This window comes from Chelonoidis abingdonii, chromosome 5, assembly GCF_003597395.2.
Source record: "Chelonoidis abingdonii isolate Lonesome George chromosome 5, CheloAbing_2.0, whole genome shotgun sequence".
Classification (NCBI taxonomy): Eukaryota; Metazoa; Chordata; order Testudines; family Testudinidae; genus Chelonoidis; species Chelonoidis abingdonii.
In genome coordinates this window covers 21636634-21654929 of record NC_133773.1, presented here as the reverse complement: position 1 = coordinate 21654929, position 18296 = coordinate 21636634, and the positions used below count along the sequence as shown (strand labels likewise).

Here is an 18296-nt window from a genome sequence, read left to right as displayed (position 1 = left end):
TTGGTGATTTCTGCCCCAATAAACTCATTTGATACAACATGCACAGAAGGCAAACACAGATGGTGCAAATTCATTCAGACATTTACGTATCCCTTTTCCCCCTCATATTCATCTAGTTCTAGTCATGGTTCATTCTAGTGAACAGTCTAAGTCCATCCCATTATCTCAGGAGAGTCTATACAACAAGAGGAAATCTGGAATTAAGATGGTGCTTCCTTGAGAAATGAAAAGATAGAGTTACCTCTTGTGTTAGCGTGGCTTAATCCCAGCTGCCGTGCGTTGTTCCTTCCCCAGCCATACACAACTCCCGAGAGAGACAGGGCAAAGGTGTGTCCCCCGCCGGCAGCAACCTGAGCCATGGGGATCCCGCTGAGAGATGTGACATGTTGTGGGCTATGCTGGGAGGGGATTTCTTGTCCCAGGCCCAGCTGGCCATGGGTGTTCTGTCCCCATGAAAAGACTCTGCCATCTTTATTTTTTTTTAAAGAAAGAGAGAAACAAAGTAAAAGATGACACACCTTCAAGCAACATGTTAATTAACTAGCTCACTAAGAGCTGTGAAAAATTATGCCCTTGATGTGAACTTGATGCCACAGAGGAGGGCAGATTTACCACTCAGTCAAGCCACATAAGGGTGAATTCTACACTCACTAACGCACACACCACCCCAATGACAGCTAAATTTGGCACATATCCATGATTCCTCATGCTTGTGATTCGGCAAATACCTGGAGCTGCGTGACACTGTGCTGACAGGATAATTTTACACAGTTTGTGTTTGTAACAAACTGAAATTAATATCTGTAGTTTGCTAATCCATCCAAAGATGTGGAGTCAGGTAGTCCTGTATGCTCACAGAAACTGTTACGTTTCTCATCTAACAATAAAAAATAATGAATGGAAAATATTTCTCAGTGTCCCCCTCTACTAGTAAAATGCCAGTGAACCTGTGTAACAAAATAAAATACCACCCTCTTAACATGACATCTTATGCCAAATGCATATATTTAATGTAGTGCTCATGACAAGTGCCAGACTGATAGCCCTGGAACCCAGTGCCTTCTGTTTAGCCACAGAACAAGTACAGAACAGGCAACAGCAGAGGAAGCTTCTTCTCTGCCCATCTAACCATCAGTGCTGGATATAAGAAGCCTCACTGCATGTAGCAGGAATTGTGGTTCCTCACTAGGAGAAGGAAGAAGGAACACGTTCATCTCTTTATTTTTGAAGATGGATCTTACCTATCAAATGAACAATTCCCAAAAAGAACGTGGGAAGATTTTTGACATTTTCTAGTTTAAATAGCAGTTTTGAGAAGGGTTGCCTTCCCATCACAGACAACACCTGACACGACAGCTAACGCTTTGACAAAAAATGTTACAAGCAGCTCCTTTGTGAGCATAACTAACCAATGGGTAACTTGGCCCCACCAGCCTTTTTCAGAAATGAGGTACTGGGCATTATTTGGGCTGTAGGAAAAACAGAAAAAGATAAATTGACATTTCCCGCATCACACTGATTGCTCTGCTTGCATACTGCATCCCTTTGCTCTGTCTTGTCTATTAGACAGTAAACTCTTCGGAAAAAGGACTGCGTACTACTCTGTGTTTGCATCGTACCTGACACAATGGGTTGGTCCATAACTACCGTTAACAAGCATGATTAATAATACTAATTTCTGTTAAAGGAGTAATGGATAACTTAATATCTGACTTGCATATAAATTAACTGCACCAAAGAACAGAATTGCTTGCATTGCACTTGGGAAATAATTTAAAAATGAAACATGTATTACCTTGTGCCAGTGCAACTGAGTGGAAGTGTCCACAGGTGACTTGTATTATTCTGAGAGCAGAGAGACCATCTATTTTCCTGTAGTAGATAACAGGGCAGCCAAGTTAACCTGGCTTCTAGATCATATGAAAAGCTCAGTTATGTTTCAGAAAACAGATGATGTAATACCTAAAATATTATTATAATAAATATATTATTTTAATATTATATAATGATAACACAGACTCTGCAGAGTCTCTGTTTTACCTTTGCCTGGTCATTAGCCAGTCAAGAGTTTTCTACAATAGGCTGTTTCTCCACTACATAGGATATCTGCACATAAATGTGTCATTTGAACTCTGACTTAAGATGCCCTGTGCTTCAGTTGTCTATTACTCACACAGAGGTGAATGTTCACTGTAATTTGACACTCTTCAGAATAGATTCTTACACATCCACTGCAATGTAACTTCTTTTTGACAGCAAAAATATCCATATAAAAACATTATAGCTGGAGAGCATAGCTACAGCTAAAGTTAAGGTTCCCCAAACATGTCCATGGTAAAAAGGACTTTTGCCTAGAACTTTGTCAAATTTTCACCTGGAGAGGGTGAAACTTTCTGGGTCTGGTTTCTTCCTAATGATGAAGTCTTTAGAAAGCTCAGGCAAATATTGTTCTGCTGTTTTGTTTTACTACAAAGGCAGAGTGGGAAACAGAAAGCAAACAAATTTTAATAATGGAGAAAATGATCTAAGGTTTTTTTTTTTTGTTTTTTGTTTTTTTTTTAAGAACTTTGGTGTCTTAGCAGTTTGGAACAGAAACTGGAAATTTAGCACGAAGATTGCTTATAGGTCAGATTTTTTGATAATGAAAATCCATTATGGATTGGATTATGGACTACTTGATGCTTACCTGTTCTGTTCATTCCCTCAGTGGCATTGGCCACTGATACTGGGCTAGATGGACCTTTGATCTGACCCAGTATGGTCATTCTAATATCTGAATTTTAAGAGTCAAAAAAGCATGCTATATTTCTTAATTATAAAAGCTTCTTTTCTAAATAGCAGCAGAGAATCCTGTGGCACTTTATAGACTAACAGACGTTTTGGAGCGTGAGCTTTCGTGGGTGAATACCCACTTCATCAGACGCAGACTGTGTCTGACGAAGTGGGTATTCATCCACGAAAGCTCACGCTCCAAAACGTCTGTTAGTCTATAAGGTGCCACAGGATTCTCTGCTGCTTTTACAGATCCAGACTAACACGGCTACCCCTCTGATACTTTTCTAAATAGCGCTCTCTGAATATACTGTTATTGCTTATGCATGTAAAACAAAGTTGACTGGTGTTTCAGATTGTTTCAAACGTTTTGAAAAACCCTATCTGCTCTACACACTTCCTTGAGAAGCCATGTTTGATATGCCATAAAGTCATCCAGACTGGATCCATTCCATGTGCTAAATTCCCACTTAAGTCTGTGTGTAGAGTACTTTTAAGAATGGGCCCGATATTTTTCACTAAATCATTTTCAAATGTGAGTTTTAATAAACTGCTTACAATTTTCTCAACCCCATGCACAACAAGCAGACAGAAAGGGAATGCATGGGAGAGTAGGGTGGGGAATAACTAACTAACTAAAAACGTTGTTTTACAAGACTGAAGAACAACATTACGAATGGGTAAAGAAGTGCTAGAGTTTTATCTGATATAGGATGGGAGCGTTTTGTTCCTGAGTTCAGCAAGGTCTCAGAATTTCATACGCCAGCTAAACCACTCCTCACGTGACCAAAGAGTCATGGTCTGGTCAGGATGATTCTTATACAGTGGTGTACAAATGTTAGCGACTATTTTACAACATTCACTGGCTTTTTAGAACTTGATGTGCTGAGGAGCTGTTTGCATCCCTGCTGGTGAGGAGAGGTCTAGTGATCTCCTGCTGGGAAGCAAAGTAGGGGAAGGAAGAATTAAGGTCAGGGAAAGTGCAGGCACCATCCTCTCACAAGGATTTCCCTAGGGAAGTGCAGCTTTAAATTGGTCATGCCCCCATACGACCATCCCTGAGCCATCATTGCCACATCCCCTTCCTGGCAAGCAACACCCACTTTCGGAGGTTCTCTGTTTCGCTGCTACCCTCTTCCCCCCACCCACCCATGCTGGTGAAGGGGTGGTTCTAGCGGGCTGACTTCTCTGTCACCTGAGGCAAAAGGAGTCAGAATCCAAGCCTAAATCTAACTCTGAACATTACAGCAACTTTGTGAAGGTCCCAGAATAGCTTTGTGTTGCATGACGTGCACTGGCTTCTAAATGACAACAAACTGTAAGCTCTAGACTCTAGAGCTTGATCCTGAATTTTCGGTGCACCCTGCAAGAGAGTGGAGACCTGTTCCCATCCTTCTTGCACAGCCTAAACTTTAGTCAGGATTAAAGGGAGCTGAAGTAGCTGACCCAGTCTTAGATGTATCTGACTTTGAAGGAGGAGGAGGAGGAGGGATAAGGGAAGGAGAGGTAAACGACAATTCTCCTTATACAGGAAAGAGAGAGACAGAAATATACTTGCTATAAAAATAACGAAGGGTTTGTGTTTGTACTGTTTGTGCTTTGCATTTCTGTATACCATTCAGTCAAGTCATAAACATGCCAGGTGCAAAATGGTTAGAAAAACGCATATTTGGCAAAGCAACGTAACTTGCATTCATCGGACATTCGCAGTGGGGAATGCAAAACAAATGTCATTAACAAGAACAACTAACAGGATTATGTGAAATAAATACATGTATCCCCTACTTTAACTTGTGCCTGCACCACTGCCCAAAAATTGCAGGGGGCAAATGCTGCTCTGGCACTGACTTCTACTGGAACACTTATGCCAGAGCTGAATTTAATCCCATATTCACAGATGAGTGCATGTACTGATATTTATAAATAAGTCCTGTAAGTGCACTTGAAAAAAAAAAATCTGAAATCCTCAAGCAGTTTTCTCTCCATGCATGCAGAAGCCTACATCACCCCAATATAGAAAAATCTCCTCTAAACAAGCTGCAAACAATTCAGGTGATGTTGAACCACTGTCTAATCCCTCATTTATGATAAAAGAAACCATGCAGAGATAAAGTTAATTTGTGGATGAAATGCTGTGTTTGGGGAAGTAAAGAACATGCTATGTAAGAGTGGGAAACCACGCACAGCATCTTTATACTCTTATACCTGTTTTGAGACAGCTACATGTGAGATTCAATGCCCTGCAAACTTCCTCCAAAACTCAACTTTTCTCTCTCAGACTTTCCAGTTTGAGTGACCCATGTCAAACTAGGCCAGATTTTGTAATGGTTTCATGAGGTGCACAAATGGGGACCATACTGTGAGTCTGAAACATTATGCTTAAATGGCTACTTACTTTGGAATTAAACTTTGTTCCTTAAATTCTCCTGTGCCCAGCTGGCCTTCAGACCCAGCTCCCCAGGAGAAGACCTTTCCTCTGTTGCAAACAGCCAGAGAGTGTTCTTTTCCACAGCTCACATGAACAATAATCTGTGCTTCTAAAGCTTGAATTTGTTCTTTTTGGTGGGGAAAAAAATGTTATTCAGAGGTTACAGAAAGAAAAGACATACACCAACCATACCTGCCAATAGCAAAGGATTAGCCATATAGCAACACTCAGCTCCTGGGGGAAGAAATTCACATTGACGATTCCTCCCCACTAATTAAGAAGTGGCATAAATAGGCTCTAAATGGAGTTTCCTTCCTCTACTGGAAAGATCAGAGCTGACACAGGGCTAGAGTGTGTTGGTTAATACAGAGGAAAAACAAGGGCTTTCTCAGTTTTCTAACACTTAACACTAATGTGCCTCGGGGGAAAAAATTATGGCAGTACCACAAGAATATAAGAACTTTTACACTAAAGCAGGGGTGGCCAACCTGAGCCTGAGAAGGAGCCAGAATTTACCAATGTACATTGACAAAGAGCCATAGTAATACGTCAGCAGCTCGCCGCCCCCGATCCCAGTGCCTCTCACACACCAGCAGCCCCGCTGATCAGCACCTCCCCCTCCCTCCCGATCAGCTGTTTTGTGGCATGCAGGAGGCTCGGGGTGGGGGGCAGAGGAGTAGCTAGGGCACAGCAGGCTCAGGGAAAGGGTGGGAAGGGGTGGAGTGGGAGCAGGGCCTGTGATAGAGTCAGGGGTCGAGCAGTGGGCAACCTTCTGGTACATTGGAAAGTTGGCGCCTGTAGCTCCAGCCCCGGAGTCAGTGGCTATATAAGGAGCTGCATATTAACTTGTGATGAGCCACATGTGGCTCTGGAGCCCCAGGTTGGCCACCCCTGTATTAAGGAAACATTTAAACACATCAGCCTAAAATCTTTTAAAAAATTTCCTCTTTACTAGATTTGCTAATTACCAATGTTGTTATACTTTGACTTGAAAAGATGGGTTGTGAGAACTTTTTCTCTTCTTTGAGGCTGGAAATAAGTCATAAAACCAAATTTGTAGCAATAATTTTATTGATAAGAACAGACCACAGTATCTTTTGTACAGAATTATGATTTCAATGCTTTCTGCACAAATCAAAGTAGGCTGAGATGGACAAAGCACTAACATTTGAATAGCTTCAAAAATAGTAAAAAGAGAAAGGAGGGGAAAAAATTTAGCCAAGTAATTGTCTTTGTGTAAAATTCTATTTTTATCCAGATTTATAGCAATGAGACAATCCTTCCACTGTCCTGATTCTGAATCTAAAATTTAGCCTTGCCTTTATAAAACTGTTATAACCTGGTTGGAAATATCTAGATTCAAAGTATGTATTTATAATATTAACAGAATACAATTCTGCTTTAGATAGGGCTTTGATGATCGAGGCAACAAGCGAAGAAATAAGCAAAGGAAAGAGAACGGCTGGTACAGAACTGTTAATAGAGAAAGCAACTGCTGTAGAGCAACTGTTTTGTTGTTGTTGTTTTAATACCAATATCCTGTTTATTTGGTTAACGTGCATGTCTGGAGCCTGTTAATGCAACTGGAGTGGATGTGAAGTAGTCCACTGGGGGGCTTCTTGAGGCCCCCACCACTGTGCTGAGATGTGTGTATCTGGGGGGCTGCCCCCTAACCCCACTATTCTGGGATACCTATGATTGGTCACATTCCAGCCATAAATTATACTAGTAACCAGGCGCTACTAGAAAAATGGTGGGCAACCTGCAGCCCGTCAGGGTAATCTGCTGGCAGGCCTCGAGATGGTTGTTTACACTGACCGTCCACAGGCACGGCTGCCCGCAGCTCCCGGTGGTTTGCTGTTCCCGGCCAACGGGAGCTGTGGGAAGCCACTTCCTGCAGCTCCCATTGCTCAGGAACGGTGAACCATGGCCAAATGTGGAGAACGTGAACTGCGAGCAAGCCATGCAAATGTAAATAAACTGTCTGGCAGCCCACCAGAGGATTACCCTGATGGGCTGCAGATTGCTCACCACTAATCTAAGTAGGGGGACAAGGGTGTGTGATCGTTACAGACTCGTAGAGGGCAGGTGTGACTGCTGTCTAGCTCCCTGGGCTCAGACAATGGGCAGACACTCTGTATCCTGGCAACTGATGGCTGGGACCCCTCTGCAAGGAGCCAGCTGACGGAGGTGAAGCCAGGTGACCAGTTTGCCCAAGAAAGAGACAAAGGGCAGAGGAGGCGCAACTGGGTTGAGTGAGGTTGGGCTGCTGGAAGCTAGTCAGTCTCCTATTTTGAGACCTGGGCAGGGAGGAGGGCCCAGGGCTTTGGATTTCCCCCACCTCCTCCAGACATACTGAATCTTCCTACTTTCTGTGCTAGCAAGATCCGTTCTCCACTGTGTTCCAGACAACTGATAAACCCTTCTGTTTCACAAGGCTGGCTGAAAGTGGCAATCTTGCACAGAAAAGCTTCAAAACCAGACTTCAACGAGAAACTGCTGAACTTGAATTAATATGCAAACTAGATACCATCAATTTAGGCTTGAATAGAGGCTGGGAATGGCTGAGCCATTACACACATTGAATCTATTTCCCCATGTTAAGTATCCTCACAGCTTCTTATCAAACTGTCTGAAATGGGCCATCTTGATTCTCACTACAAAAGTTTTTTCTCCTGCTGATAATGGCTCATCTTAATTAATTAGCCTCTTGGAGTTGGTATGGCAACTTCCATCTTTTCATGTTCTCTGTATGTATATATCTCTCCTTACTATATGTTCCATTCTATGCATTCAATGAAGTGGCTGTAGCCCATGAAAGCTTATGCTCAAATAAATTTGTTAGTCTCTAAGGTGCCATAAGTACTCCTGTTCTTTTTGCAGATACAGACTAACATGGCTGCTACTCTGAAACCTTCCATAAATTGGTATTTTCTTGCTTTTCAGGAGTTGTACTGATGGGGAGGAGGGGGTTGGGGGGGGAATGCCAACTCAACCATCCTTAGTTCTTTTCAACTAAAGTTTTTGCTTCTGGAATATTATTAATAACCTACATCTTGTGGCATCATGGAAACAGTGAATATATGGGAAGATCTGGACAAGAAAAGTGGTATCTCACTGTATTTACAAGATACAGTAGTCCACAAAACTGAGTTTAGGGATTTGGACACCACATCTGAACTGATTTTTTTTCCACAAATTGAAGTTTGGTAATAAATATTTTAAACATTTCAAAAGCTTATAACCAGCTCATTAGGTTTCAGTGTGGAATGTTCTACACCCTCCTTTAAGACAGAATGAAGTAGATAACAGCTTGGTACCAAAACAGATTGGAAACCACACCAAAGCAACAGCACTCAAAAGGGAGGATTCCATGTAGCAATTCATGTGTATTCAAAACAACATTAAACTGATTTTTAAAAATCTAATTATACAGAAAACTAGCCACCATTTTAAATACATATCCACTGCTGTGCAGAAGTGTGCAGAGCAGAGACAAGCCATGCAAAGAAGATCGCCTGCAGTCATGTTCTTCCATATGGGATGATTTTGAAATCCTGCAATTTGAATTATTTTTCTAGACACAGAGTTTAAAAACAGAAGGGTCTACTAGACCATCTAGCCTGACCCGGCTACCCCCACCACCTGAACAGTAAACCCAACAACCAAAATCAGACCAAAGTATTACAGCCCACAGTAGACAAGGCTATTCTATGCCACATAGAGAAAACAGAAGAGACTGAGCCACGCCGATGCCCGAGGCTCCTGTAATGGCAGGAAAATGATTAAGTGAGATATACCCAGATAATCCTGGCAAATGACAGAGAGATGATTCATGCTGCAGAGAAAGGCAAGCGCCCCCCCAAGCCAATGCCAATCTGATCTGGGGGAAAATTCCTTCCCGATCCCCCATACAGTGATCAGTTAGAATCACCAAGCACCTGAGCAAGAACGAGCCAGTCAAGCGCCAAAGAGAGAGAACGTTCAGGGCCCCATCAGAGCCCTGACCCACCTCATCTAGCATCACATCTCCAACCACGGACATCTCTGATGCTTCACAGGAAGGCGACAAATAAACCACCAGCCACATAACCTTTGCTTAGTGACAGCACTCTCTTTGCAGAAAGCGTGACTCATCTTGTCAGGTTGCAGATCACGCAGACAACACCAGGACACCAAATTAGGCAGTGGTTTATTTAAAATAAAAAAATGCTCGTAGCCAGAATACCATGAAGAAAACAAAAAATATAACTGGTCAGATTCTGTACCGAGCCTCCTGTAGGCACTGTAATTTGAAATTACCTGCAGGCTACAAGTTACGCAAACACATAAGTCTCTCTGCAGGAGCAAGGCTTGTTTGTACCGATATCGATTTGCACTGATCTAGGTGGATAAAAATCAATTAAAAAAAATAAAAAATATCAGATTTTTTAAATTTAAATTAGATTTTTTTGATAAAATGCTTTTGGGGGGAAAAAACTACCTAAGGATGGGTTAATTAAGATACATTATAGCTCAAAGATATCTCATCATGGACTAGGGATTATAAATTCTATTTCTATAGTATGAGACAATATATTCATGTAATGTTTAAGGAAAATCACTACGGAAAAGGATAAATGGACACAAAATCATGGATTAATTATGTTTCCAGGGGATGGCCACAAATTTTTTAAATTGTTGTACCCCCACTGAAACCCGTTTGTTTTAGTTCGGAGGGAAGCGCACTTCAACCTCCTGGCACACATATAGCAGACCTTAAGGTGGCCATCCTGCAGCAAAAAAACTTCAGGACCGCAGACTTCAAAGAGAAACTCTGAGCTTTCAGTTCATCTGCAAATTTGACACCATCAGCTCTCGCGACTAAAACAATAGAACTGGTGAATGGCTTGCCAATTACAGAACCAGTTTCTCCTCCCTTGGTTTTCACACCTCTACTGCTAGAACAGGGCCCCATCCTCCCTGATTGAACTAACCTCGTTATCTCTAGCTTGCTTGCTAGCTTATATTACCCACCCCTGGAAATTTCCACTACCTGCGTCTGACGAAGTGGATATTCACCCATGAAAGCTCACGCTCCAAAACGTCTGTTAGTCTATAAGGTGCCACAGGATTCTCTGCCACTTTTACAGATCCAGACTAACACGGCTACCCCTCTGATATTTATATTATAGTTTGCTTTTCAAGAAAAAAATTCAGAATACTTAACGCTGTTGCTTCAGTTAAATAAAACAATTTAAATGTCTGTCTGGTGATGTTCTCCTCCTAATATAGCAAGAAAATCCTCCAAATATTGGAGGTAGTTCACCTCCCAATGACTTCATAAATATCTGCTTCATTTACCTTTGGTAAGTGAAATAACCAAACAATCATTCATTTTTCTGATATAGCTGTAAAACTAATCTGAAAAGTTTTCAAAATAAATCAATTTAAAAATGCATAGTGTGTACCTTCTAAAAATGAAACCTATGTCTATCTCTGAGTTGTGAAGAATGTGTATTAAGGTTATAACAACCAACAACAATGCACTTTTATGTAGCAAACCATGATTAAATCAAGTCTTCCTGAGTAGTGATTTAAATCAAATCCACCCTGGCACTAATATTGATTTGCAGGTGCAGAGAGGGCTCTCACCTTCTCTATCTGCTCTCACTAATCTCTCTGAAAAACAACAAGGTGACACCTTACAGATTAACAGATTTGTTTGGGCACAAGCTTTACTGGGTCAAAAAAACCCCACTTGGTGCCACTGGACTCCTTGTTATTTTTGTGGCTACAGCCAAACAAGGCTAGCCCCTGATCCTAGTGTCTCTGACAGGTTTTAGAGTAGCAGCCCTGTTAGCGCCACAAGTACTCCTGAGTTACTGGTGGTGAGCGAAGCCAGCCAGCCCCACACAACCAGAAAACAGAGCAGCAGCTATGGCTGGGTTTCGCCTCTCAGCAGCTGATTGCCCCCACCAGGAAACCGAAACCGAAAGTAGCAGCGACCTGGGGGCGGAATCGAAACCTGCAGCTCCAGAGAAATAGAAACTTAGTGGAGCGGGAGCGGGCTCCCCTCCCGGAGCGGTTTTCCCAGCCAGCTGCACACACTCAGCGGAACCCACCTGACCCCCGAGCCCGGCCCAGCCCAGTGCGCGGGGTCGGGGAAAAGCAGCGCTCAGATCCCCCGCTGCCCCAGCTCTCCGCATCGCCCCATGCGCCTGGCCCCGTCCTCCCCTCCGCGGGGGCCTCGGGCCCCGCAGCCCCAGCGCCTGGAGCACGGCACTTCCCAGCCTCTTACCTGGCGTGTAGCTGCCCCGCTGCCCCGGGCGGAGCTTCCTGCCCAGCTGCCCGCGGGCGTTGGCCCCGCAGGAGCAGACGGTGCCGTCCGGGCGCAGCAGGAGCGTGTGGTGCTCCCCGCAAGCCGCTTCCAGCAGCGTCCAGCCCCCGCTGGGCTCGGGCCCCCGCCGGCAGCGCACCGGCCCGGCGGCTGCCGCCTCGCCCAGCCCCAGCTGCCCCCAGGAGCCGGCTCCCCAGCAGTACGACATGCTGGGCGGGTGGCGGCTGCTGCTGCTTGGCCCGGCTTCTGCGCCGCCACCTCGGGGGAACCTGCCTCCGCCCTCCTGTGTCAAGCCGGCCCCTTTCCAGCCGGCCCTGCCTTGCAGGGAGGGAGCTTTCTCAGGGCCAGCGCTTCCATTTAGGCACCTAGTCAGGATTTGGAGGGGGGTGGCATTTTGCTGCCCTCAGTGGCAATTCGGCAGAGAAGGGTCCTTCCGCGCTGCGGGTCTTTGGCGGCAATTCTGCAGTGGGTCCTTCACTCGCTCCCGGGACCCGCCGCTGAAGCGTCCGGAAGACCAGGAGCGTGGCAGGACCCCCTGCCGCAGAATTGCCACCGCCAGCCAGGAGCATGGCAGGCCCCCTGCCTAGGGCGCCAAAAACCCTGGTGCTGCTCCTGAGCTTTCCTTGCGGCCCTTTCCCTGGCATTACTGGGGGCGTTTGAGGAGAGAGGCACCCAGGGTAGCGAGGCACCCAACTCCCATGGGATGGAGACACCCAACTGCTCTTTGTGCCTTTGGAAATCTCTCCCCTAAGTGCCTTTAAAGTGTGTGTATAGAAACAAAGCCCTAGCCCCGCAGTCTCCCCCAAATCAGAAAACAGCCCCCAGCCAACCAGAGATAACAGAATCAAACTACTTGCCCTTCTTTGTCAACTAAAAGCATTCGGCCCATCCTGCTCCTACAGCTGCGCTCTGCTGCAGCCATCTGGAGTGCCACGGCTTTGCAATGGGCTTTGTGTGGGCACATGAAACCCACCCACCTGGAAGCAGCTGCAGCCTTACACTGTAACTAAGGCCATGTCTACACTACAGAGCTTAGTCAGTGCCAATAGAGCCACCTATTGCAGACACACCATAAGCCAGGAGAAGGATAGATGCATGTGGTTTGATCCTTGTGGATGAATAATCTGCTTAGTTGAACATGTACACCAGCATGGAGCTATCTGGAAGTCAGCTGTCCGCCTACAAGGATCAGTCAGTAGTATTGTAGGGACCTAAGCCATTTCATCCCGAACCGCCTAAACAGACTGGTTAGGGGCCTGATTGTGCAGATGCTTAGCGTGTGCATAGTTTCACTCAAACTGTTTCAACAATAGGTTCTAAATTTTGAAATTCATCCTCCTAGTGGATATCGCTACGCTCACAAAACTTTGTAGGATAGACCAGGCTGATACTCTGTTAAAGGACGCCATGTTCTCAGCTGGCCAACTTCAGAGAGGTTCCAAATTTTTGCCAAGGAACTGGGGCTAATCAAAGCCTAAATCTTAAATGTTAAGCACGTGGGTAATTTACTCACATGAACAGTACCATGGAAATCAACAGGATTACTCACATGGGCAAAATTACACACATTTAAATGTTTGCAGGATTGGGGACCTTGACCTCTAGTAGGGATCTAATCCCGATGTGATTAAAATGGCAGAACTTTCCTAGGATGGATGCAGTTATACTGGCATAAGTGTTCTGTCTGTTACTACTTGGAACCACTTAAAACCTACTTTTTGTATTTAAAAAAATCACTTTTTACTTATTAATTAACTCAGAGTATGCATTAATACCTGGGGGAGCATATCTATGCATTCTATCGGTGTTACAGAGGGCGAACAATTTATGAGTTTACCCTGTATAAGCTTTATACAGGGTAAAACAGATTTATTTGGGGTTTGGACCCCATTGGGAGCTGGGCACCTGAGCGTTAAACACAGGACCACTTCCGTTAGTTGCTTTCAGGTAAACCTGCAGCTGTGGGGCAAGTAATTCAGACCTTGGGTCTGTGCTGGAACAGACAGGAGCGTCTGGCTCAGCAAGACAGGGTGCTGGGGTCCTGAGCTGGTAGGGAAAGCAGGGCTAGAAGTAGTCTTGGCACATCCAGTGGCAGCTCCCAGAAGGGTTTCTGTGATCCAACCCACCACAATCACAATAGTTCCTTCTGGCCTTGGAATCTATGAATGTCAGACAGTTCTCACAGTGCAAATTGGCTAATTCATAAAGTGGACTCAACAGCTGACAAGAGCTTCTGTGTTCAGGGTCAAGATGCTGGTGATTTCTGGAATGTGTTCTCATTGATTGCAATGTATTATAACGCACAGGCTAACTTCTGTTTGAAATATGATTCGAGTCAGAGTAACAGTCCTCACTTGGGGTTGGTCGGGAAGTGTGGCCTAATGGTTGGGGCTATGACCCGTGCCCAGCAGAGGGATTGTTGTTAGAAGTGCCCAGGCCCTCGTACTCCACTAGGCTCCAATCTAGGGTCTTTTGGGGCTACTAGTGATCTGGCACCAAAGCAGCTAAAGGCTGCCCTCCCTGAGCCACTTCCCACCCCCTAAGGCTAGCTCAGTCCAAGCTTCCCCCCTGCTACGGTAGTCCAAACCAAGAGAATAAAAAAGGATTACCAATGTCGACTCCAGGATCCATATGTGGAGGAAAGGGGAATGCTTCCTTCTCTGGCTGTTTCTGGGGCGGGTCCTCCCTTCCTTCAGGGAGGGCCCTTTGGGGCAGTTATCTTAGGGTACGTCTACACTACGGGATTATTCCGATTTTACATAAACCGGTTTTATAAAACAGATTGTATAAAGTCGAGCGCATGCGGCCACACTAAGCACATTAATTCGGCGGTGTGCGTCCATGGTCTGAGGCTAGCGTCGATTTCCGGAGCGTTGCACTGTGGGTAGCTATTCCATAGCTATCCCATAGTTCCCGCAGTCTCCCCCGCCCCTTAGAATTCTGGGTTGAGAGCCCAGTGGCCTGATGGGGCAAAATCATTGTCGCGGGTGTTCTGGGTAAATGTCGTCAGTCATTCCTTCCTCCGGGAAAGCAACGGCAGACAATCATTTCGCCCCTTTTTCCCTGGATTGCCCTGGCAGACGCCATAGCACGGCAACCATGGAGCCCGTTCAGCTTTTTTTTTTTTTACTGTCACCATATGTGTACTGGATGCCGCTGACAGAGGCGATACTCCAGCGCTACACAGCAGCATTCATTTGCTTTTGCATGATAGCAGAGACGGTTATCAGTCATTCTGTACCGTCTGCTGCCATTGTAAATTGGCAATGAAGATGACGGTTATCTGTCGTTCTGTACTGTACTGTCTGCTGCTATCATGGGTGCCCCTGGCTGAGGTCAGGCCGGGGCGCAAAGGCAAAAATGGGAATGACTCCCCGAGTCAATCCCTCCTTTATGGTTTCTAAAAATAGAGTCAGTCCTGCCTAGAATATGGGGCAAGTGTACTAGAGAACCAGTGTATCAGAGAGCACAGCTGCTCCGTGTCAGATCCCGCAGAAATGATGAGCTACATGCCATTCACGGGGGTGTGCCCCTGCAACAACCCCACCCGTTGCTTCCCTCCTCCCCAACCTTCCTGGGCTACCGTGGCAGTGTCCCCCCATTTGTGTCATGAAGTTATAAAGAATGCAGGAATAAGAAACAGTGACTTGTTAGTGAGATAAAATGAGGGGAGGCAGCCTCCCGGTGCTATGACAGTCCAGGCAGGACATTAAGCGGTGCGGGGGAGAGAGCCCAGCATCCCGCTGCTATGACAGTCCAGGCAGTACAGAATCTTTTCTTTACACAGGAAAGGGAGGGGGCTGATGGAGCTCAGCCCCCAGTTGCTATGATGAGGACGGTTACCAGCCGTTCTGTACCATCTACTGGGAATGACCGGAATCATTCCTATTTTTACCCAGGCGCCCCCGGCCAGCCTCACCTGAGGCCAGCCAGGAGCACTCATGGGCTGATGACAAGGACGCTACCAGTCCTACTGCACCATCTGCCACCAGGGAGGGGAGAGGAGCGGATACTGCTCTTCACTGCTGCAGCATCGCGTCTACCAGCAGCATTCAGTAGACATAGGGTGACATTGAAAGAAGTCAAGAAATGATTTCTTTCCCTTTTCTTTCACGTGGTGGGGGGGAGTAAATTGACGAGCTATTCCCTGAACCACGCCGGACAATGTGTTTGACCTACAGGCACTGGGAGCTCAGCCAAGAATGCAAATACTTTTCGGAGACTGCTGGGACTGTGGGATAGCTGGAGTCCTCAGTACCCCCTCCCTCCCTCCATGAGCGTCCATTTGAGTTCTTTGGCTTTCCCGTTACGCTTGTCACGCAGCACTGTGTAGCCTGGAGATTTTTTTTTCAAACGCTTTGGCATTTCGTCTTCTGTAACGGAGCTCTGATAGAACAGATTTGTCTCCCCATACAGCGATCAGATCCAGTATCTCCCGTACGGTCCATGCTGGAGCTCTTTTTGGATTTGGGACTGCATCGCCACCCGTGCTGATCAGAGCTCCACGCTGGGCAAACAGGAAATGAAAATCAAAATTCGCGGGGCTTTTCCTGTTTACCTGGCCACTGCATCCGAGTTCAGATTGCTGTCCAGAGCGGTCACAGTGGTGCACTGTGGGATACCGCCCGGGGAGGCCAATACCGTCGATTTGCGGCCACACTAACCCTAATCCTATATGGTAATACTGATTTTAGCACTACTCCTCTCGTTGGGGAGGAGTACAGAAACCGATTTAAAGAGCCCTTTATATCGATATAAAGGGCCTCGTAGTGTGGACGGGTGCGCAGTTAAATCGGTTTAATGCTGCTAAAATTGGTTTAAACGCGTAGTGTAGACCAGGTCTTAGAGATTTCAGCCTTCCCTTTGCTCTGCACTGCAGGAATCACAGGTCTGCCCCCAAATGAGCTGTTTCCCTCTCTTTTAATTCCTCTGCCACATGGAATTTTGCTGCAGGTGTGGCAGCCAGGGCTGGCTGGGCCCAAAGTAATTCGTTACCCCCTTGGTGCCCAGTGTGGGGTTTGTACACCCTATCACACACAATCTAAGGCATGATTTAATGTCCCATTATGAAGTGAGTTTTTTTAGCTGTTTATGGAGCCATTTGGTCACATGGACTCCTTTCTGATACACTCCATTTCTTTCCTCTTCCCTGAGCCCTTTCCCATCACAATCACACAAGATGATGCATTGTGTCACTTTAGCCCATGACATGAACACTTAGGGTGACACACAATCACCAGAACTGGTGAGCTCCCATACTCCCTTTTGGATCTACTTTATCACTAGCTGAGAGCAAGAGAGCAATCCCTGTCCTGCAGGCCCAGAGCCAGGCCCTGAAAAAGATTATCTGACTGTATAAGTGTGTAGCTGGATCACAATTAAGAGATGTTTAAAATCACTTCATAATGGTCTACTGAAACATGCCTTAGACTCTGGCTCAAAGCACCTTTCAAACAGAAGTTAGTCTGTGCATTATAATACATTGCACTCAGATGAGAACACATTCCACAGTAATCAACATCTTGACCTTGAACACTGAAGCTCTTGTCAGCTTTTGAGTCCACTTTATGAATTAGCCAAGTTGCACTGTGAGAACTGCCTGACATTTATAGACTCCAAGGCCAGAAGAGACTATTGTGATTATCTGGTCTGACCTCTTGTATAACACGGGCCCTAGAACTTCCCTGAGGCTACGTCTTCACTACCCGCCGTATCGGCGGGTAGCAATCGATTGCTCTGGGATCGATATATCGCATCTCATCTAGACGCGATATATCGATCCCTGAACGCACTTATATCGATTCCAGAACTCCACCAACCCGAACGGAGTTGCGGAATCGACGGGGGGAGCCGCGGACATGCGCCGTGAGGATGGTGAGTAATTCGATCTTAGATACTTCAACTTCAGCTACGTTATTCACGTAGCTGAAGTTGCGTATCTAAGATCGATTTTTTCCCCCGTAGTGTAGACCAGCCCTGAGTTAATTCCTGCTTCAAGTCTAGTAGCTGTGGTTGAACTAGCACATATTTTTTAGAAAAACATCATAATGCCAAACAGAAAAACATGTATAACAACTATTCAATGTTGAAAGGAACAGATTGACTCTAGCACCTGATCAGCATCACTGGTGATATTATTAAGGAAACTCTGTCAACTTGAAATCTAGCTCATTTAAAAAAAATATGTCCAGTAGTTTCAGATGCTATTCCTGTCCCTGGCTTCATCTGACAGTTCTGTGGTTTTATAACTTGGTTTTCCTATTTTAAACATGTATCGTCATTCACCTGTTACTGTGTGAAAACCCCAGACAGCCAAAAGGACAAACTGACTAATCAAGGCTGCATGTCAATAATTTTGGCTTCCGTGGGACAACTCATATGTATACATCTATTCTTGTGCTCTAGTATTTGCAGGATCAGGGCCTTACAGGTGAGACAGTGAAACTGGCTAGGCACAAAGAGCTACTGAATGCACAAGCTGAAAAAAAAGGAGGAATTATATATTTTTCATTATTCCAGTCATTCTTGATGTTACTTGCAACAATATTAGTAAAACATTTTTGAACAGAAGTGTGATTTTTAAGTTGATTGTCCAGAGTTATTTTTTAACCATAACTACTATTTATTGTTGGGTTTTGTTCTGCCACCTATGACCATAGTATCTGAGTGCCTTCCATGTAAAATCAATAGCAATTGCAAAGTCTCTCGTGGACTTCATGGAGTCTCTGGCACTTTTTCCTTTTCAAAAGTCTGCTTAGGACCGGTTTGGGGATTTTT

At 45.2% G+C, this 18296-nt stretch overlaps 1 protein-coding gene across 2 annotated transcripts in view; it reads right to left on the bottom strand.

Moving 5' to 3' along the window:
- The window catches only part of LOC116836557 (putative E3 ubiquitin-protein ligase HERC6), a 45377-nt gene extending 33635 nt beyond the window's left edge, over nt 1-11742 (bottom strand). The window contains exons 1-4 of one of the 2 annotated variants that reach the window (XM_075066148.1): nt 11481-11742; nt 5168-5327; nt 1796-1872; nt 242-469 (exon numbers count right to left, since the gene is read on the bottom strand). In XM_075066148.1, coding sequence (XP_074922249.1) covers nt 242-469; nt 1796-1872; nt 5168-5327; nt 11481-11727 — 712 coding nt within the window. In that variant the 5' untranslated portion in view covers nt 11728-11742. Of the gene's footprint in view, nt 1-241; nt 470-1795; nt 1873-5167; nt 5328-11480 lie in introns of those variants that run through there. The other variant, XM_075066149.1, reaches the window with a different exon arrangement.
- Nucleotides 11743-18296: the final 6554 nt, after the last annotated feature.